The sequence below is a fragment of the Monodon monoceros genome, unplaced genomic scaffold (assembly GCF_005190385.1).
Source record: "Monodon monoceros isolate NGI ecotype Baffin Bay Population unplaced genomic scaffold, NGI_Narwhal_1 Super_Scaffold_13, whole genome shotgun sequence".
In the NCBI taxonomy this organism is placed as follows: domain Eukaryota; kingdom Metazoa; phylum Chordata; class Mammalia; order Artiodactyla; family Monodontidae; genus Monodon; species Monodon monoceros.
In genome coordinates this window covers 34,910,081-34,932,811 of record NW_021703769.1, presented here as the reverse complement: position 1 = coordinate 34,932,811, position 22,731 = coordinate 34,910,081, and the positions used below count along the sequence as shown (strand labels likewise).

Here is a 22,731-nt window from a genome sequence, read left to right as displayed (position 1 = left end):
GTCCACAAGCCAATGAATGTGGGTGGCCTCTAGGAGCTGGAAATGCAGGGAATAATATTGCCTAGAGCCTCCAGAAAGAAAAGCAGCCCTGCTGACACCTGGAGTTTAGCCCAGTGAGGCCATGTGGGCCTTCTGTCCTGCAGAGCTGGGTGTTCATATGTTTGTGTAGTTTTAAGCCTCCAGGTTTATAACAGAAGTCAAAAAAACAACACGCTCTAAAACTGTGCCAGGTAGAAATGTTAAAAGTCCTTCTAAGTTAATTCCAGGGCAGCAGTTCTTAAATCCATACATAATAGGGGAATGAGAGCCCGCCAGCCCCTCACCAGCTCCTGGGGACGAGGGCTCAAACACGCTGGAGGAGTCGCTGTACGTGTTGGAGGTCTGTTCTGAGAGCTTCTTTTTGCCACTTCCTTCTGACGATTTGTGGGATTTCTTCTTATTTTTCACTAAAATTTTGTACATTAAGTCCAGAGGGCTTGGAAGAGGAACTCCAGATTCCAGCTAATGGAAAGAAAAGACACATTCTTTAAAAACACTGTCCCTTCCTTTCAAGTTCCTTCCCCAAAACAAACTCCCAGGACTGCATTAGATACCAAGGGCTTCTAGATTATTCTTTACTACCTCAACACAGCTCATTAAGCTGCTCTAAGGGTGTCTTATGTAGGGGCTAGTTCATAGCTCTTGCTTTTTTCACATGAAAGGTATATTTTAATTAGTGTACTGTAATTATTTTTCCATGAGAAATCTACATGAATAACACCACAGAAATGTACTGGGTGATTTGGCATGCTAACCCAAAGTTTCATGAGTTTTCTGATGGTCCCTCTGAATCCAACCATCGTGCTTTAGGACAGATAGGACGGCCTTGTCTTGGATTTTCAAAGGATGGAAGCCAGTTAGAGTGTGGCATCTGCCAGGAGGATGGTAAAGACAGGCAGACGTTTCCAGGCAAGCCCTTAGAATCAACTTTTCATATGCAGTTTGTAAACAGCAAAATCCTCATCCTGGCACGAGGTAGTTAAGTGGCACATCTTCTTGGCATCAGCAGAAGTGGACCAGGTGGCTTTAGATTTCCTGGCTGCCCTGAGATTCAAGCTATTTGCAAGCCTTCTTTCTGGTGTGTCCAGCTTGTACATCTATGGGAAAATCAATTTCCCTTGAGAAGGTTATTATATATTGTAACAGACAGAATGTATGCAAGTCCCAAAACAGGTTATTTTTAGAAATCTATGAACTCCTGTAAGCAGGCCCTCTATTCTTCACTTGCAACCAGTCCGGGGACTGGTATGAAATCATGCAAGGATGTGTGGAGACTGGGGAAAGGGTTGAAGACAGAAGAGGCTACTTGATGATCTTTCTGCTGCTTTCCTTCCCAAAGCAAGGATTGTTACCACGGCAATAGGAGGTCCGGATTCTGCTGGGAGAGTGCAAGGAAGTGAGGAGTGGCCAGCAGGGATAGGCTGGAATGTCATTGTGCCACCTTCAATGTCCCATTTTGCTGACCCATTTCTTTCAAAGGGGTGTGATGAGGTTCCCTGGGAGGTGGCCAGAGCCTGTCCCTTGGGACTCCCTCTGTGGGCTGATTGTGGTTGTGGGAATTCTGCAGTCCTGACTGGCTCACATCGGGGAGTGAGGGAGGGAGAAAGCTGTGGGCAGAGGAAGAGGACAGATGCAGGTCTGTCCCCCTCAGGAGGTCCCTGCCGGCCTCCACTGGTCAGAGGGCTCATTGTCAACTCATACCAAGAAACATAAACATGGAAAGGATGTAAGGAAGTCTCTCCCTAATCCAATCGTAAAGAAGGTGTGCGTTCCTTCGGGATGAGCATCAAAACTGCTTACTGGGTACTTTTCCAGGGGCTCCATGAGAAGGGCGTCCCCGAAGATCAGTCGGCAATACTCTGCCATCTTGGCCTGCTGCTTTGGGCTGAGGGGAGAGAGAAGGAAAGCAAGAAGGTTATTCAAAGAGGCCGGACAGGATGACTTTGTGTTATCAATTACAGAGAGAGGTCATTTCCTCCTCCTACCTGTCAGGATTGTTTTTATTATTCTAAATCCCTGTTTACAATTCTGACTTGTGTGGATTTGAATGCCACACACAGGTGGGCAGGGGAGGCTCTTCGCAAAGCTGAGCGGCATGGACATAGATGGAGAGGACAGAAGGTCACCTGCCTGTCACTGGATGTTTGAATGTCGCAGAGTTACAGACTCAGTCCCTTTTGCTTAAGTTCCTGATTCTAAGTCAAATGCCAGATACTTGGCGGGTGGAACTCATTCAACTCTACGTGAATTCTTGGGTGAAATTTGTCTAATGGACAGAGCTGCACTGCAAAGAAGTGTTGACAAGGAAGTGAGGGAAGAGAGGAGAGGGATCTGGACAGAGAGAGGGAGAGAGAATCTCAAAATGCAGAAGAGAAAAGGCTGAGAGGCAGAAGTATGTCCACTTGGGAGGGGGCCCTGGAGGAAAGACAAGAGAAGCAGGCACCTTGGGGAAGGGTGTCTGCAGCCCTTTTGTGCACTAGAGGGAAGCAAAGGTGGCGTTAGCCTGATGAGGTGCCAGTAGGAACCTGGTTTGATTGGAAAAGGTTGGAGCTGCTGGGTTCACTGAGCTGAGCTCCAGGCTATCAACCACTCGGGATCTATAAAATGCAGAGGAAAGTAATTGTTCTTGGAAAGGGGCAGAGGATGCTGAGAAGATGAAGTGAAATAATAGATGAAAACACTTTGAAATGTAAGATGATTGATCCTAGAGATGCAAGGCAGCCTCCGCCAGCTAGACCAGACAAACGAGGGTCCGTTCACATGTAAACACAGTTGATGTGAGGGAACATCCTTAGTCTTTCAAAACTCCTGCTTCCCTTGACCTTTTAAAAAAGCAATTCTCATTCTGTAGGATGTTAAATATCATTATAAAGGTATCCAATTCCATCGGGTTTTATGGACTGTGATTTTGACCTATAGGCTGTCGGACTTGATTTCCAATAGTTGTCTCTATGTGCTGCAATGTTAATACGTTTTAGCAGAACTGGGGCTGTAGTAAGAATAGGTAAGTGATAAAAATCCTTCTTAACTACAATTCAAATCGATTATAAAATGTGATTCTTATTTTCATTCCTTCTACCATGACTGTTAAACCTGGATCGTGAACAGTTTTTTCACGGGAAGGGGGGTGCTTTGGGGGTTCAAATCATACTGCGATGGTCCACAGGGAAAAGCACTCTTTATATCACCCTTTTAAAAAAGCATATATTTGGGGGATCAGATGAATTCTCTGGGCTTCAAATATGAGCCCAAGGTCACCGCTTTCTTGGAACTGCAAGGAGAGGCAAAGGAAAGATTCAGAGAAGACCTACATGACAAACTCCCAAATTCTCATCATGCCTTTTTTGACCTGTAAGAGATTTTGCTGGGCAGCTCATGTAGCTCTCAGAATATCCTGCAGCTTTCTCCAGCAGTATCACCGAGGGAGGAAAACCTACCAATTGGAGAACTGATCCTGGAAAGCACTGGGGCTGGTTGTTTAGGGATGACGTGTTATAGTTAGGGAACAAGCAGAAAAGTGACTGATTTAGCAGAGCAGCCTTGGGCATCCACAATTCAGACACCCTTGCTCAACAGACAGCTGGCCCTGGGGCTCCACCAAGCCAGCGAGCTCTGTGTCTGTAGCTGAGAAAAATCCATCTGTGCTGGACCTACACTTTCCAGGTTGCACAAAAGAAATTGTCCAACCCTCCCATTTCACTTTCATGGAATGATGCTATTAAATAGAGCTTTGCTATTCCAAGTGTGGTCCATAGACCAGCAGCATCCACAGGGCCTGGAGCTGGTTAGAAACGCAGATTCAAGGCCTCCTAGGAAGGCAGGCAAATTGAGTAGAAATCTCTGGGGAAGCAGGGCTCAGGGGTCTTAAGAAGCCCTTTGGGGGATTCTCATGCACACTCAAGTTCGAGAACCACTGTGATGGATGAACCAAGTCACCAGGTGCTTAAGTAAATGACACTTTTCTTGAGGGCTGGAACTTGAGAGCCGCAACTTCCTTTGAACAGAGGCCTGGAGGGAAAAGGAAGGATTGTACCCCAACATCCTGCTTTCAGGACTTCTAGTGGAGCCATAGGCTCACCAGTAAAGGGATTTCTGGGTGGTGTTCCAGGTGTCCCTAAGCAGGTGAAAGGCAGAGTCCACTGTCCTCTGTCAAGCTGTCCCCAGATCAGGCCCTGAAGGATTTTGCTGGAGCAAAATCTTACTCGATTCCACTAAAGAATCACCTGGGCTGTTAATGCTGCAGGTGGCAGGGCCCTGTGCCCAATCCCCTGATACACTGAGCTGGGAGCAGAGCCCTGGAACCTGCATTTGTAACAAGCCTGCAACGAATTCTGAGGCAGGTGGTTAATGGACTACGGTGTTTACAACTGTGCTCTGACACTTCACCAAACCACCTGGGGTCTTAAGAAAATGAAGATTCCAAGGCAAAGTTTGAGATGGAGATCAAGACTGCATTTCTAACAAGCTTCCCGACACGCAGATGCTGCTGGTCGATGGATCAATGTCACTTTGAAGAGCAAGCATCTGTGTCTGACCCAGACTTCTAAAATCCTGCTTAAGCATCAACCGAGTTGGAGAGAACAAGAGGCAGGTGTCCAAGGAGAAAGGAAAATGTGCTATTTGACAATCAGGCTTTTCGTGTTCTCCACAAACACACATGCCCGCCTGACAGGGAACTGAATCAGAGCAGAGAGAAAACTGAATAGAAAAAGTCAGAGGAAAACAAAACAACTTTAACTGTGGGGCCAGAACTGCAGAAACAAGACATTGCATTGGCCACGAGAGCAAAAAAAATCCTGAAGCATTTGGAACATCAACATCAGCTACCACGGAGATGAAGCGAGAGGAAAATATTCACAAATACATTTTGAGCTTCAGGCCACAGCAGACCCATCCGGTCACATTTAAACACCTGGCAAAGTGGTCAGTTTTCTGACCAAGGAACAGGCCCACATCTTCCGAGTTGAACTAAACCAACCTCCTTCTCTATAGATGAGGGATCTACAACTCACGGCTATTAAGGGACTTGTCCAAAATCTCACATTCTCTGTGGCTGAACCAGGGCTAGTGGTTTCTGCACTTGAATTCAGTGGAGAACTCCTTTAGTGAAAATGCTAGTTCACAAACTAGGTGGCCCATCAGTTAATTAGGACTTTAAAAAAATTTTATTTGCAGAAATTCAAATAAGGTATGGGGGTGAAGCTCGGGAATCTGCATTTTATGGGATTCTGATGTAGCAGGTGGAGAAGGATAAGTCACCAGTGGCTCATGGCAGCTTTCTCTTTGCTGTCCATGGATAGGTGATTTCAAATATTTGGAGAGAGAACCAGAAAATTAAGAGGCTTTCTTCCTTTCTTCCAGTGTGGGATTGTTTTGGAGTACGGCTCAAGTGGGCTGGGGCCAGGGTTCTGAATCTGGTATTTTGTATACACAGCACAAAGGAGAAAAAAAGAACTGCTGCTAGAGGTAACATATAGGTTTCAGATATTTTGGGAGCTGTGTCCCTGTGTCACTGTGTTGAGTAGGATTCTGAGGGTGTACCTAGTTTCGTGGGGAAGACTGCTGTTACTGATGAATGGTGTCTGTCACTGGTTCTTTCAGCAATGAGGTGGGATGGCCTGCAGGTCAAGCACAGGGTTTTACCAGCAAAGGAAAAGCTTGCAGGTTTTCTTTGGGTGTGTGATAGTCCAGCCAGGAAAGAATTGTAGCTGAATGATGTTGATATGTGTGTGAGGCTCAAGGACAATGGAAATAGGAAGCAAAAACTTCCTTCCACAATAGAATTCAGTATCTCAGTATTTCACTGCCATTCAGTTATCTCAGTGGTTTGGGATCAATATCATGGCATCCAGGGAAGGTTGTTATCCTGTTTTCTTTTGTATTCATGCATTATTAATGAATTTTTAACAGCTAAATTTCTCACTTTTAAACCAGAAAGGGCTGTATTATGGTACAATCTTTTTTGATTATGTGTTCAATGTGGATTTCGTTTTCATGCTCAGTTTGGTTCTCTGTAGAATTGAGGCTGAAGACTGAAAAAAATAAGCTGTGGTTAAGGGTCACGAGCCACAAAAATGTGACCATTCACAGGCAGTTGCCTTGTGGGATGCTCTGGTTGTCTTAATTCGATGCTTGGAAGGTTGTGATGCTTTTGTTTAGGTGTGGGGGATGGAGTTGGTTAAACAGATGAGTTTTGAAGCCGTACTAGCCAGCTTTGAACCCCTGCCACATTTTAGCTGCATGACCTTGGGGACGTAACTTACCCTCTTTGGGATTCAGTTTCATCATTTGTAAAATAGGGATAATAGTAATAATATTTATTCTTAGGAGCACCTGGCTTTGTGGTGAGGGTTACATGAGCTTATGCTCAGCACATAATACACATTCAATAAATATTAGCTGTCATTATGTTTGTGGTAGTGGTGGCTCTTGATACCTCTCTGGCTGCATGGCAGAGTCGTACCAGTGTAGCGGGTATGACCATCAAGAATGGAAGTAGAGTTTTTCATTTTGTCTAATTTATATAGAAACATTTCTTGAAGAAAATAAATGTGCTAGATATGGAGATATTTCTCCAAAAAGGAAATGACTGATTGTCTAGGAACTAGAGTGCCTGAAAAAAAGGTGCTAAGGCGTTGTAGAGCCCAATTACAAAGGGACAGGCCGAGATGAGGAAAGTCACATGCAAATCAGAGCTGTCACAGCAAATGAAGTACTAAATACAGTACCTAAAGAGGTTCCCCCTTTAGTTAGAAAAGAAATAGTGAAACAGAATAAATTCTTGTCCCTTCAGTTGGCCCTCAGAAGTGGTAGAAAAACTCTATGCCAAATGATTACATTATTCACTGGATGATTGTTTCCTAATGAAACAGAGTCATGAGCTGGTAAATGTAGTATGGATTTCCTGAGGGCAAACTAGAAATACAGATAGCTATAATTTGGTTACTTCAAAATAAGGTCTTTCTCCACATATACATTAACAAATGATCACATTGAATTACTTTGAAATTCCTCAAGCTAAAATTTGGTCACTACCTAACTGGTTCTTTAAGGTTTAGTAAATCCTTTAAGAATTAGTGAATTGACGCATGTGTTGCAAATTAGTTGGACAAAGGGAATCAGTGACCTGGGAAAGATTTTTGATAGGAAGGAGGATAAAAAAGGATCTAAGGAACTTGTGAGCCAAATTAGGATAGGTGTTGTAGGCTTTTAGTTGAGAAAACTGTCTTAGGTGGTTGAATGAAACAAAGGGCTTCCCAAATGCTCTTTTGAGCAGTGATGGTCACTACTACATAGTCTTCAGACATTAATTCCAGGGACTAGAATTTTAGTTTCTTGAATTTTGATTCAGTAATAGATGAGAATCTTTCATGTTGAGGCTCTTTAGATTGAATAACTATATAATAAACTAACATCCTCGTGTCTGATGTAGATGTGTCTTACTCTGATCCTCTGTCATAAAATGAGTATAAGAGTTAAGTCAAAATTACCTATTCTTTGTATAGCTCAGCAAAAAGTGCAGGCTATTTTGAAATAGGAAAATATTTACAAATACTAACAAACAGGGGAAACCAACGAAAACAGGAAGTAGGGAGAATTTGGTGGTCTCAGTTCTATGTAAGTTCAAAGTGGCAGAATAGAATTTATTTAATTTATTTAGCTTTCTCTACACCAGCTCCAGCATGTACAGAACTGGCTATTTTAGGGTGGTAAAACTGACTATAAATCTGCACACAATAGAAGAAGCAAACGAAGGAGGATTATAAAAGTGGTCCCCTGAAATAGACACACCTGTTATACAAGGAAATGGGTTTCACTGCATTGTAAAAAGAGGAGTCCTTAATTTAAATACTACCATGGCATGAAAATAGATTCCACAAGTCCAATGGATCTTTTTAATATTAACGAGATTTAAATGAATGAATTCCATTATATACAGATGAACACATGCCACTTAATATATAGCATAATTGAGGAACACCATTAGTAACATCAAATAATCTCATATCTGATGAACAATGACTAAACATGCCCTATCTGGGGAGAATACTCCCTATTGAATGTGCTGAATACTTACGAATCCACGTGGTTCTCAAATGAAAGCAGAATTGGAAAAGGCGAAGTCTTAAATGCACACTCAGCAATGGCTTCTATCACTTCCTAAAATGAGAATAACTATATTCAATAAGCCAGAATCTTAATGTGTATCGTTTTTTCTTTTGGGTTCCACCCTTTAATATCACTGTCTTTTTCATTCATAGAATTTTATCAAATGGCCTAAAATGGCTAGAAGCGGTTTGCAGGCTGCTGGATTATAAATTTTCTTACTCTTGATTTGGGAAGATAAAAGAAAGAAAACTGGACTTGGGTGGAGGGGGAGTCATAACTGTGAGGGTGAATGGTTCTCCTCTTTGGTAATTATATCTACTTTTTTTTTTTAATAATGAAAAAAATCAGATCACATTATAAAAATTTTGGACAAGAGAAGGCAACATTTTTCACCCATAAATTCACCCTTTGAATCAAACCACTGCTGACATTTGGTTATATTTATTTCTAGTTTGTTTTTCGTATATCTGTATAACTTAGTTTTAATTACAGTAAATACTCTATTTGTATTTTTAAACATCGTTAAGAGATATAATTCACCCATTTAAAGTGTACGGCTAAATGGTTTTTAATATTCACAGGGTTGTGCAACCATCACCCCAGTCTAAGTTCGGACATTTTTATCACCCCCCCAAAAGCCATGTCCCCATTAACAGTCACTCCCCATTTCACCAACCCCACCCCACAGACTCAGACCTAGGCAACCATTAATCTACTTTGTGTCTCCATAGATTTGCTTACTCCTAACATTTCAAATAAATGGAATCATACAATATGTGGCCTTTTATGTCTGGCATCTTTCATTGAGCCTGCTTTCAGGGTTCATCCATGCTGTAACATGTGTCAGTACTTCATTCCTCAATCTGTATTTAGAAAAAATGTATAGGTCATAGTTTTAGTATCTGTATAAAATTCTAGGGAGTGGCAGTATCATAACTGATTTAACCATTACCCAATTGTTGGACAGACATATTTTAAGAGCTATCATTCAAATAATTCTCCAAAGAACCTCTTTATTTTTTTCCCTGATATGTTGAATTATTTTCGGGGAATGAATTCTTAGAAGGGGAATTATTAAATTAAAGAATAGGAATATTTTTACAGTCTCCTGTGTTTCTCCAAATTATTTTTCATCTTAGATTGCCTAGAGTAATATATGAAGGACCAGATTTCAATGAATATTCACCAGCTTTGGGCATTTGTTTTCCTTATTGAACTGGTATTAAAGGATGATCTCATTTATCTTTAATTATATCAATGCCAATACTCCTGTGGCTTCATATCCATTTTTTTTTTTTTAGTTACGTTTATTCTTTACATCTTCTCCTCTCAAGTAGGAATTTTCACTCTGATCCCTTATGCCTGAGGCTTTTCCATTATCTTCTCTACCTTCCTTAAACAATTCATAGTTTGCTTTCTATCCATGCCAGAAAGCTATTTCTCCAGCCCCAGAGTATAAATAAGGCTTTCTAATTCTGTACTACATTTGCATATATCCTCTAAGAAGGATTTGCCTGCATGGAGCAAAAGAATCACTCACTGTTTCTTAAAAGTGAATCCACAGATTGCCTTTCATACATTATGATAGTTGATACCATCAAAAATAAGTACACTATAAATAGTAAGCAATGCCCAGATTTAAAACTCTTTATTTGATTTTTTTGAGTACAGGCTTTGGAGTCCAACAGGCTTGTGTTTGAATCCTTCTTCTTATCCTTACAAGCTGTGTGACCTTGAGAAAAATAACTTAATGCCTATGTGCACTTGGCTTGCTGGCCTGTAAAGTACGAGTGATAAGCCTCATTCCACAAGCCTGTTGCAAGAACCCAGCAATCCCTCTACTGGGCATATACCCTGAGAAAACCATAATTCAAAAAGAGTCATGTACCAAAATGCTCATTGCATCTCTATTTACAATAGCCCGGAGATGGAAACAACCTAAGTGTCCATCATCGGATGAATGGATAAAGAAGATGTGGCACATATATACAATGCAATATTACTCAGCCATAAAAAGAAACGAAATTGAGCTATTTGTAATGAGGTGGATAGACCTAGAGTCTGTCATACAGAGTGAAGTAAGTCAGAAAGAGAAAGACAAATACCGTATGCTAACACATATATATGGAATTTAAGAAAAAAAAAGAAAAAAATGTCATGAAGAGCCTGGGGGTAGGACGGGAATGGAGATGTGGACCTGCTGGGGAATGGACTTGGGGATATGGGGAGGAGGAGGGGTAAGCTGTGACAGGGCGGGAGGGTGGCATGGACATATATACACTACCAAGCGTGGAATGGATAGCTAGTGGGAAGCAGCTGCATAGCACAGGGAGATCAGCTCGGTGCTTTGTGACCACCTAGAGGGGTGGGATGGGGGGGGTGGGGGGGAGGGAGACGCAAGAGGGAAGAGATATGGGAACATATGTATATGTATAACTGATTCACTTTGTTGTGAAGCAGAAACTGGCACACCATTGTAAAGCAATTATACTCCAATAAAGATGTAAAAAAAAAAGAATGCAGCGAGAGGAGGTAACGGACACAGCTCGTGATGGGCAGATATTCTCAAAACAACTAAGGTTACTCAGCTTGCTGGTGCCCCCCCCCATTCACCCTAAACCCAACTGATACAAACAAGAGCTGCCATTAAATGAGCATTTGCATTCTAGATACAGATCTTATCTCCCGCTATAAACATTCCTTAAGGAAAATATTATCTGTCATCTCACAGATTATAAAATGGAAACTCAGAGATATTAACCAATTTGCCCAAGGTCACAGAGAGGAGAGTCCAGGAAACCCCAGGAAAGTTTGTCTGACTCTAGAGTTTATTCTCTTAATCATTTCAGTAACTCTCATGCAGCTAATTACCTTAACCAACTAAGATCAAAGCCCTCAAAAGAATTGCACAGCACTATTCACAGTAGCCAAAACATGGAAACAACCTCAATGTCCATCAACAGATGAATGGATAAAGAAGGTGTGGTACATATATACAATGGGGTATTACTCAGCCATAAAAAAAGAACAAAATAATGCCATTTGCAGCAACATAGGATGCAACTAGAGATTATCATACTAAGTAAGTCAGAAAGAGAAAGACAAATACCGTATGATATCACTTACATGTGGAATCTAAAATATGGCACAAATGAACCTATCTACAAAACAGAAACAGACTCACAGACATAGAGAACAGACTTGTGGTTGACAAGGGGGAGGTAGGTGGGGGAGGGATGGATTGGAGTTTGGGATTAGCAGATACAAACTATTATATATAGAGAATGGATAAACAATAAGGTCCTACTGTATAGCACAAGGAACCGTATCCAATCTCCTGGGATAAACCCTAATGGAAAAGAATATTAAAAAATGTATATATGTATAAAACTGAGTCACTTTGCTGTACAGCAGAGATTGGCACAACATTTTACATCAATTCTACTTTGATAAAAAAAGAAAGAATTGCAAATAGATATCTAAAGGAAGTGGGTAGTATGGGGAGAAAAGGGGGGCTAGATTTTGTTTATTTCCTAAATTTGGCCCTGTTTTATTTGCTACTTGCAAAACACATGAGAGCCATTCTTGATTCCTCTTATTATAACATCTTTCAATTCATCTGTAATCCTGTCCAAAATATAATCAGAATATAACCACATAGCAGCACCTCCACCTCTATCATCCTGACCCAAAAACCCTTGCAGTAACTTCTGGGATAGATTCTGTCACCATTCCCACATATTCACTACCCTTCCTGTGAGATCTGTTGACCACAGGCATGGCCCTGTGTTTTGTTTTGGTTGCTGAAATGCATTTGAAAATGGCACACCGTTCTTTTGAGCAGAGTCTTCAAGAGCCATCTTGGGGTCTGCCACCTTTCTTTCCCCACTGCTGTGAGCCTGGTGATATCACATATTGGGGCTGTTCTTTCTGTATGGATTGCAGACAATACTGATGGCAGCAACAGTCAACATCTAACCTGAGCAATAAATAAGCCTGTGTGGTTCTAAACCACTGAGATTCTGGAGTTTCTAGTTTTAGCAGCAAAACCTAGTGGAGGCTGACTAGTAAAGCTTTTAGCTGCTTCTATGTTTGCGTCCTGTACTGCCTACCACAGCCAGAGTGATTGCTCCTAAACATGAGTCAGATGATTTCTATTTCATTCCTTTGGAGTAAACTTTCAATGACCTCCAATTTCACACAGTGAACTCCAAGTTCTTTATCAGATCCTGCACCTGCTATCTCACTAAATACTTCTTTTCCATTGCTCACACTGCTATAGTCCACTGACATTCTTGCTTTCCCTCCAACAGACCAAGCATTACTTCATCTCTTTGTTCATCTCTCATTTCTTTGTTTATCCTTGTTACTTCTTTCAGGAATACTCTTATCTGACAGCAAGGCTTAACTTCCTTAATTTTGAGGGGTGGTAATCTCTGCTTAAATTCCACATTACCAGGGTCTTCTCCCACCATCCTGCTGAAAATAGCATACCTCTAGCCCTTCTTTGCCTTCAATACTGATTAACGTTGTCTTAAAGGGATATTTCCACGTGCCATGTGGTGTGTTTATTTTGGTCTATTTCTCCACACTAGAATGTAAGCTTTTTAAGGGTAAGCACTCAGTTTTCTCCATTGCTCTGCCCCTAGGATGTAGAAACTACTATGGAGCATTCTAGATGCTCACTAAATATTTCCAAGTGAATAAATGGACTCTTAAAATCATTAATAGAAGAGAGACACAATCTGCCTACTTGTGTTCCCATTTATTTCTCTACTGACTCTTTCAGAGGACAGCACATTTTTCCCATAAAGGGCCAGGTAGTGAGTATTTTAGGCTTTGTGGGCTATATGGTTTCTGTGGCAAATATTCAACTCTGTCTTTGTAGCCCCAAAGTGGGCACAGATAATATGCAAACATGTGGATGTGCCCCTGTTCCAACAAAACTGAATTTATGAAAGCAAGTGACAGGCTGAATGTGGGCTGCAGAAGATAGGTTGTCAGCCCCTGGACTGGTCTGATCATTGGCCTAAGCAAATCTTAAAATGTGACTGTAACCAAAGGTAAATGTAATTTTGTATTATAGAAATTTGAATGTTGATTCCATACTCAATAGTCCGGTTAACTTTAATAATTTCTTGGGCAAAATTTCCAATCAAGATCAAGGCTTAAATTTTAAAAAGTCTTTCAAATGATAGTGTAATTAGTCTTTGACAATTTTGGCTATATGCATACTGCTCCAGTTGCTGTTAATAATGAACGTTGATCGTAGACCCGCCCCATCACCGTTTGGGCCAGTGAGAATCACGCCTGAAGGTGAGTGAAAACCCAAGGGCCTATCTCTCTTTATCTTTAGCCAATGAAATGTCCATGTTTTTCTGGGCCTCCTCTTACAGACACCTGTAAAGAGTTTGTGCCCTTACCTGTCTTCCTAACTCTCTGGGTGGGGTTCTCTCTTCCCACAGGAGGGATGCTGGTGTGCCCTGAACTGCCACTGGGTTCTGGGGTTCCTAGAGTTTCTTGACTGATGTATCCTATTTCTTCCCTTTTCCTACCTCTGATATTGTACATGTTTGGTCTTGTGCACTTGACCAAGGACCCCATGTTTGCAATGAAGCCTCCAAGCTCACTGGTTACACTCTTCTCAGCTCCCACTGGGCCTCTTACCAAGGCTGGGCTGTGTTTTCATTTGTCACATGGTTTGGGCTTCTGGCCTCTTCCTAGGGGTAAAGTGGATGCCAGGGGTTGTGTCTGGGTGTCACCCACATCCTCTACCATGGCAGCTTTACAAATGACTTCATTCAACTCCCTGCCCTCACCCTGACTTAACAACTCCTTGCATATATAATACCCTACCATTATATTTCTAGAAGGAAAGCTAAAGTGTAGCTTTAAATTTTTCAATTATAATATCAGTAGCTAACACTTATAGAGTACTCACTGCGTGCCATGCATTGTTCTACGCCATGCCTGTATATTAAGTAAGCTCACTGAATGCTTAGAGCAACAGCATTCAGCGACCCTCCTTAATATACAGACATGGCGTAGAACAAGAGGCTCGGCCTGTAAGGGAGCTTCTCCTGGCCTTGCAGCCAGTCAGTGCTGGTACTGGAACCCTGGCAGTCAGCTCTAGAGCTGCATTCTAAACTTCTATGGTCTCCTTTCTCTCTTTCCTTCCCAGCCTCTCCCTCCTCCCTCCCCCCGTCTCTACCACAACTCTAGTCACCAGCTTAGGAAAGCTTTTGGAACCTTTAAAGAAAACGTTTACTGAATTTCATCTAACTGTTTTAGTTGGGAGCACCTGAAAACTCTGGAAGTTCCCTTTTGATTCTTCATACCTTTCTAATACTTCGCATAGAGCACCTGATCACTGAGGGTGAGAAGGCTAGTCTCAGTTTTAAGTCTGGTTCTTTCACATCAGCTGTCCTTAGTGGACAATGGATTTGAAAGTACCTTACTGCTCGACTGCTTCTCATTAAGCCAAAATCATTTTTTCAGAGACCTCTAACACTGGATCCAATAATCTATAAACCATATGGCTCAGTTACTAACCTCCAGGGGAAAAACTGCCCTTGAAATCTTTTATCCTTGACAGACAACAGCAGGGTGTATTTGGATATCCATTTTATGTGAGCATGTATGTGGCAGTTAAATTGCATCCTAAATTATTACTCTCTCAGAGAATGACACTTCATTTTCAGAAATGCTCCGTTTAACCACATACTCAAATTTAATATATTTTAATTATGTATTTTATCACTTTACTCAGTTTTCCATCTTATGCAATTGCTGGTTACAAAGGAGCTGCCTGAGGGGTGAGAAAAAGGAGCAGCTCGGGGATGGAGAAGGTGGGTGGGGATCGGTGTGGGGCGGAGGAGACTGAGTGGGAGCAGAGAGTCTGCAGACCACGTGGCGAACTGCTATATGTCATGAGCATCGGAAAGGCTCAGGCAATGAGGCAAAGAAAGTGAAGAGCCGATATATGGGATATATAATAAATAAATCCAGAGTGCAAAATAAAAAGTCTTCCATAAAGAGGCTGAATTACAGCATGTCTTCTTTCCCAGAACACAACTTTTTATTTTGGCCCAACAATAAACAGGCGGTAAATGCCAACAGGAACTTTTGCTTTTGGGGATTTATCATAGATCGCGTGGAAGCTTTCCAGATTACATAGACTCAGAGCAGATAAACTGTGTGACAAAAAAATGATGAACTTTTGCAATTGGTTTATGTTGCTGCTGCAATACATGCTGTGGCTATAGAATATAGTCTAATTACACCGTGAAGATCAGGTCCAAATCTATGGGATAGCCCAAACTGGCAAACATTGGGAGAATCTTTTCACCTCCTATTGATACATGGAATTTCACAGCAAAAACGGAGAAAGACAAAATTCATTTATCTGATGAACAGAGGCAAGAAAGACTAAAAATGAAGGCTATACTATAATTTGTCTATTTTCCTGGGGATGGAAAAAGTCATTAAAAATTTATTGAGCACCTACTATATGCCAGATTCTTTTTAAAGTGCTTGGGACAGATCAGGGAACAAAACAAAGATCCCCATCTTTTGTGGAGCTCAATGCTCTTATTGACGGAAGGACACAGACAATAAAGAAGGAACATGATACCTGAGTAGATTAAGCAGAGTGGTAGAAGGTGATAAGTGCCTCTTGGTAAATAGAAGTAATAAAGTGGTGGGGAGCCTATCAGGAGTGTGGGAGTGCTGGTCACAGTATTAAATATGTCCCAGGAGGCCTCCTTGAGAAGGTGGCATTTGAGAAATGCTTCGAGGAGGTAAGCGGTGAGCCATGCAGATACCTGGGGGAAGAGTGTTTCAGGCAGAGGGGCAACCTTGCAAAGGCTGTGAGGCAGGACCTAGCTATCATGGTCAGGGGACTGCACAGAGCCCAGCCATGTGAGTGAGGGGGAAAGGGGTGATGAGGGGGAGAGAGATCACATGGAGCTTTGTCCCCAATTTCTCTTCACATCCTTTCTTACAAAGTCATTTTACACAGTAGTTTCTGGAAAAGCAGACTGCCTGCTGATAGGCAGAGAGGGCTGGGACTTGGGTGAGGCAAGTGAGGCGCGAAAGTGCAAAATTTAAAGAGACACTCAATCTCAGGTGCCAAGTCCGCATTTATATGTCAGTGAGAATAAGCACCTCCTTAAATTTTGCATGAGAGATGCTTCACTTGCCTCACTCTAGTCCTAGTCCTGATGCAGAGAATTCCTGCTCTGTGTGTTTGTCCACAAAACAGGCTGGCATTTCTAGGCCTCACACTCATCCCCACCCACCACCACCACCACCACACACGCACCCACATCTCTGCCAGAATTATCTATCCTGCAAATGCACAATAGCAGGAAGCAAAGCTGTACCAACCAAGCACCAGGATGACGAGTTTCCTGCTCTTTTTTGGCTGCCCCCCCACCCCCAATTCCAGCAGGCAGAGAGAGGAAGCAGAATTCTGGGCTAGATTTAGTCTTTCAGTCCCTAAATCTGTCAGCAAGTTTGTGTATGTGGTGGGAAGTTGTGCTTCCGGAGCCCAGGAATAGATGCTCAATCGGCCCATGACTCTGGAATCACAGATGTGATTGAAGGACCACTTGTACGATGGAGTGCACAGGAGTCACTCTAAGCTGACTTGATGGCCAAGGCCAAGAAGCCAATGCTTCACACAAAATAAATGTGCCTTAGAATGTGCTTGGAATGTGCTTTATCTCCCCCCCCCCACAGTCTCCCCTTCCCCCAAAGGAAATCAAAGAACCTCGAGGATTATAACTGTTTAAGAAAATATAATTGATCCTCACAGGGACTCTTGAGGGGATGGTGGGCGGGGGTGTGGGTGGCCCTCCTGGCAGCGCGTGTGTGCACAAGGCCATCAGTCCCCTAGCTCAGCAATGGCTCCATCAGGATGTGCTGTCTCCCTTTCCAGGACCCTGTCCATCCATCAACAGATGGATGAGCACAAATGGTATCCACTCCACACAAGGGTCGTGTGTCCCCCACTTTTTAAGAAGAGCCCAACAGGTGAGGGCTGGTATCTTAGCTGACGAGGGACCATGGCAGGAGCTGGGAAGGTGGGGGACTATGGAAATGGAACAGAAACCCATTGATTTTCCATTAAAGAAAAACCAAATGACATTAAGAGTGCTCAACTTCAGAAGCATTTCAGAAAGATCAAAATCAACTTCAGAAAGATTTTGATCAGAATTAAGGTCAACCCCATATTAAACTTTGTTGTAAAATTTAATGAAGGGTGCTACTTTTCACTAATTGCTATGTAAGAGCCGAAGTTTCAGAAATCATGAAAAGTCAACTTCACAACATAGTAAATATACTTTAAGGTGCTAATATTCCTTCTGAACACATTTTTATTGCTGTCAAGTATAGTACCTTTGATCAGGAAATTCATTTGTCTAAACTGAAACCTGGCTGTCCCTTGAAAATCTTGCTTCTTTTTGCTGCCCTCCCAAAAGACAGATGTTTATTTTATCTCATCCCAAGTGCTCCAGGGCTAAAAGCTGGATATTGGAAATTTTTTTGCTCCCAATGCTACTTCTGAAATATTACATTTCAATCTTCTTATCTTAAAACAAAACCAAACCAAACCCAGTTTTCATGCAGCAGCCAAACCAGCTTTTACCACTTCTTCACTTCTGCCATCTACTGAATGTCCCCTCATTCAGCAAAGACTTTGGCAAGTGGCTCACTTTTTCTTCATCCAAAGCTTTGTCACCAGTCTTGGTGATGCTAACATCTAACTCATCCAATATTCTGTCCTCTCAGCACTCCGACCTCCCCATTTTCAATGGCCTTCTCCCCACTCCACCTTACCTACCACCCACTTGAGCTCTGTTTCCTTGGTTACTTAGGGTAAGAGTTAGTGACCCAGAGCCAGTTCTGCCCTGAGACCCAAGTAACCCAGGTAATGGGGCTCATGCCTTGGGACCCTATGCTCTAGAGTTATCCTCTGGCCCTTCTTTCCTGATCCCTTCCAAAGAGATGAGAAGCCTGAGTCTGTCAAGAGAACATGTCCCCAAAAGCCCACATATCCTCTTTCTAGATCTCTCTAGAGTTACCTAGGACACCAGATTTCCCCAGCCCAAATGACCCCAAGCTCCTGCAGACAGCTCTTTGCAGGGAATGTGAATAGAACCTGGATATTTGGGCTTGGGTGTCCATATGCATGAATGTTAGGCCCTTTATGGTGTAGGATGGAAATTTGGGTGGAGAGAGAAGGGAGATGACCAAATATTCCCTCCTTCCTGATTAATAAGGGTAGCTGATGCTTCTTTACTAATTACCACTTTAGTCTTCCCTCCTAGATAGGATTTATTAAGATACCCAATCGTACGATTATTTCTGCTTACTGACAGCATCCAACCTATAGCAAAACCCTGTCTCCTTGAACCCTCACCCAAATCACCTAATACAGGCCAAATCCTGTAAATCCTCTTTAATACAATTTTACTGACAAACACAGTTCCCCATGACATGTGTACTCTCTTGTTGCATAAGCCAGTAGAGCCAACTTGGACCACTGGTGTATTCCTAGGGGTCTTTGACTGATAGGCATCAATGTGTCAAAAGCTCGTTATAATAGTCAATCTCCTATATTGGCTATTATATAATATTCCACAGAATGGAATAGTGTGTAATAAGTAAATAGTGGTGATTAATATCATCATCATCAAGAAAGCAAAGAAGCTAGAGAAACATGCAATAATATTGTTGAATCTCCCAAAGAACATGGAGTTCAAAAAGCACAACACAAAATGCATACTACAGCATGAATCCACTTATATCAAGTTAAAACAGTGGTGAAACTACAATGTTTAGAGCTGCACATAAACTAGTACACATCTGAAGAAAAGCAAAACAGTGATCACTATGATGGTCAGGAAAGTGGTCATCTCTGGAGGTAAGGAGGTCATTCTAATGGGAATAGGTACATGGGGTTTCTGGGGTGCCAGTAATTTTCTACTGCTTGCTTTAGGTGGTAAATACATGGGTGTACACTTTATATCCATTGGTTAAACTGTACGAATAAGTTGTATGTATTCTTTATGTATGTTATATTTCACAATGATAAAATGCAATAAAAAGAATGAGTGTTAAATAGACAAATAAATTGATATTTCCTTTAATAAGACAGTTTCTTTAGATTTTGGTTAGCAGTTTACCTGATGCCAGTTAATCATGGATGAATTGCTAAATTTTAGCCTCTGAAATTGCAAAGATGATTAATAGCCTATGGACTTAATTGGGACCACTGGGACTTTCTACCTTAGCAGGCTTTACCCAAAAAGGTGTCAGGTCTCCCCAGCTTCCTCTCTTAGCAATATTCATTCACTCTACCTTGAAGGATATCTCTGTGGTCATGGTGAACCCATGGGTGATGACTGGCTCCTCTTCTGCGGTCCGTCCCTTCCAGCAGTCCAACTCCACACAGCGACAACCAGACAGGAGCACTTGGCGATACATCTCGACGGAGGAGTTTCCAGCCAGCTGGCCAGCTGTAAAACGTCAACGAAATGAAGCTCAAACTCCCACAAAGCAAGGAAGACACTGGTGGCTTCCTAGAAAAGCTCGTCAACGATAGGAAAACAGAGTTCAAGACCTTGAGCAGTTCTCAGTCTTTCTTCTGCCTCAACATACCAGAAGGTAGTGGCACAATCCCAAATGGAATTGTGGCTCCCTAGCAGTGGTTTGGGGAAGAGAGAATAGAAGGAGGAGAGCATTGTAACAATAACAATAACTCATGTTTATTAACTGCTTACCATGTGCCAATTATAGTTCTGTGGACTTTACGTATATTACTACATTTAATCTTCATAAAAATCTACCTGGTATAACTACCTTTACTTTTTTTTTTTTTTTTTTTTGCGGTACGCGGGCCTCTCACTGTTGTGGCCTCTCCCATTGCGGAGCACAGGCTCCGGACGCTCAGGCTCAGCGGCCATGGCTCACGGGCCTAGCCGCTCCACGGTATGTGGGATCTTCCCGGACCGGGGCACGAACCCGCGTCCCCTGCATCGGCAGGCGGACTCTCAACCACTGCGCCACCAGGGAAGCCCTATCTTTACTTTTAAATGCTTATTTTCTGATAATGAACATGGCATAGAGCATTTTATTTGCCCAAGTTTCCAAAGCTGGTAAGTGGAAGATCAGGATTATAACTTCAAAACTCAGTCTTTTAATTCTGACCCTCCCTATGAAGGGGTATTGTTGACAGGCTATTCTATTATATAAGTCAAACCTTCTGTCATGTTTGTCCAAGGCACAAATGCTTAGGATAGCTAAATATTCTCTTAGAAAAAGTGAAATAAATTTGTAGGAATAAATTTAAATTTGACAAGTGAAGTATAAAACTTATAATTACAAGACACTGTTAAAGAAATTAAACAAGACCTAAGTAAACGAAAAGATATCCCATGTTCATGGAGCAGAAGACTCAAAATTGTTAAGATGGCACTACTCCCCAAATTGATTTACAAATTCAATTCCTATCAAAATCATATCTGGCTTTTTTTTGCACAAATTGATAAGCTGATCCCAAAATTCATATGGAAATGTAAAGGACTCAGAATAGCCAAAATGATCTTAAAAAATAAGGAAAAGTTGGAAGACTCACACTTCCCAGTTTCAAAACTTAGCTACAAAGCTCCAGTGATCAAGACAGTGTGGTCATATATATGGAATCTAAAAAAAAAAAAAAGGTTCTGATGAACCTAGGGGCAGGACAGGAATAAAGACGCAGACGTAAAGAATGGACTTGAGGACACAAGGAGGAGGAAGGGTAAACTGGGACGAAGTGAGAGAGTAGCACTGACATATATACACTACCAAATGTAAAATAGATAGCTAGTGGGAAGCAGTCGCATAGCACAGGGAGATCAGCTTGGTGCTTTGTGACCACCTAGAGGGGTGGGATTGGGAGGGTGGGAGGGAGATACAAGAGGGAGGAGATATGGGGATATATGTATATGTATAGCTGATTCACTTTGTTATAAAGCAGAAACTAACACATGATTGTAAAGCAATTATACTCCAATAAAGATGTTAAAAAAAAAAAAAAAGACAGCGTGGTAGTGGCATAAGATTAGACACATAGATCAATGGAATAGAATTGAGACCCCAGAAATAAACCCTTACATTTATTGACTTACAACAAGGGTGCCAAAACAATTCATTGCCGAAAATCATCTTTTCAAGAAATGGTGCTGGGACAACTGGATTGCTAAATGGAAAATAATGAAGTTGGATCCCTATCACATCATATTAAAAAAATAATAACTTGAAATCAATGAAGCTCCTAACTGTAAGAGCTAAAATTATAAAACTCTTAGAAGAGAATGTAGAGGTAAATCTTTGTGACTTAAATTAGGCAATGGTTTCATAGATATGACACCAAAAGCACAAGCATCAAAGGAATAAAATAGATAAAATTTATCAAAATTAAAAACTTTTGGAAGCAGAACTGATATCCTCTAGTAAAGTGATAAGAATTGTAATAATCAAGGCACCCAAGAAATCTGAGGGCGGAAAGAGAAGCCAAGCTATTTCTGTTTCATTTAAGAAGTCGATGGAAGGTACTAATTTTTTGATAAGTTATTATTATTATTATTTTGGCTGCATCATGTGGCTTTCGGGATCTTAGTTCCCTGACCATGGATTGAACCTGGGCCACGGCAGTGAAAGCCCTCAGTCCTGACCACTGCACAGCCAGGGAATTCCCTTGATAAATTATTTTTAAAAGATTAATAATAAATAAGTTTTGAGACAAGCCCAACATCAAACACACAAATGGAAGTTTTTGGTTTTCGATATTAAAGATTTTCTGTGACTTATACGTTATAAGCGTCCATCATTTTTTTTAGCAGTCATTTAAAAGACGACATATTGATGAAAACTGTCAAAATGACTTTGAAATGGATAAGATCTGTCCATTGGAGACACACAGGACAAAGGAAATGGGATTAAACCTATTGGCTTAATTTTATTTTTATATGCATGTCACAACATCCAATATCAGCATGACAAAAGGGTGACATTTTTTCAGTTCTATAGAGCCCTAGTAAATGCACTGAAAGGCTGATTAAGTAGGTTTGCATAATCACTTTTCTTTACTGGAAAAAATAGGACATTTTAAATACACAAGTGTTTGCAAAAGCAGAAATGCTGACAAAATAATCTAGAAAATTCCTGATGCTAGATAATCAATTTGCCATTTAAAATGCTTCAAAGTTTATTGTAATAAAGGTCTTTGCTGCATAAAGGAAAAATGGAGAGTGGTAGTGAAGGGGAAAAGATGATCATTTATATGTTATTCCTAAACTTAAAGGAGGGCTACTTTAGCTAAAGAAGTGAAGAATTCAAACAATTATCAGGTTAATTCTTTAAAAATGCTAGCTCCTTCAGACCACTGCACAGCTATTCAAGAGTGGAGCAGATTTTCTTGTGTACTACCTAGGAAATTGTTAAGTGTATTACTGACTATATCCAATAATGTGCAATTTCATTAATATTCTGTTAAGTGTTACTAACTTCTGAAAGGGAATTGCCAGTAAAGAA

General features: G+C 41.4%; 1 protein-coding gene across 3 annotated transcripts in view; it reads right to left on the bottom strand.

The window, feature by feature from the left end:
- PLCB1 (phospholipase C beta 1) overlaps positions 1-22,731 on the bottom strand; it is a 682,570-nt gene that overhangs the window by 135,205 nt on the left and 524,634 nt on the right. For all 3 annotated transcript variants that reach the window (XM_029220651.1, XM_029220652.1, XM_029220653.1), the window contains exons 11-14: positions 19,516-19,673; positions 8,117-8,199; positions 1,840-1,924; positions 324-501 (exon numbers count right to left, since the gene is read on the bottom strand). In XM_029220651.1, the coding sequence (XP_029076484.1) occupies positions 324-501; positions 1,840-1,924; positions 8,117-8,199; positions 19,516-19,673 (504 nt within the window). The remainder of the gene's footprint in view (positions 1-323; positions 502-1,839; positions 1,925-8,116; positions 8,200-19,515; positions 19,674-22,731) is intronic.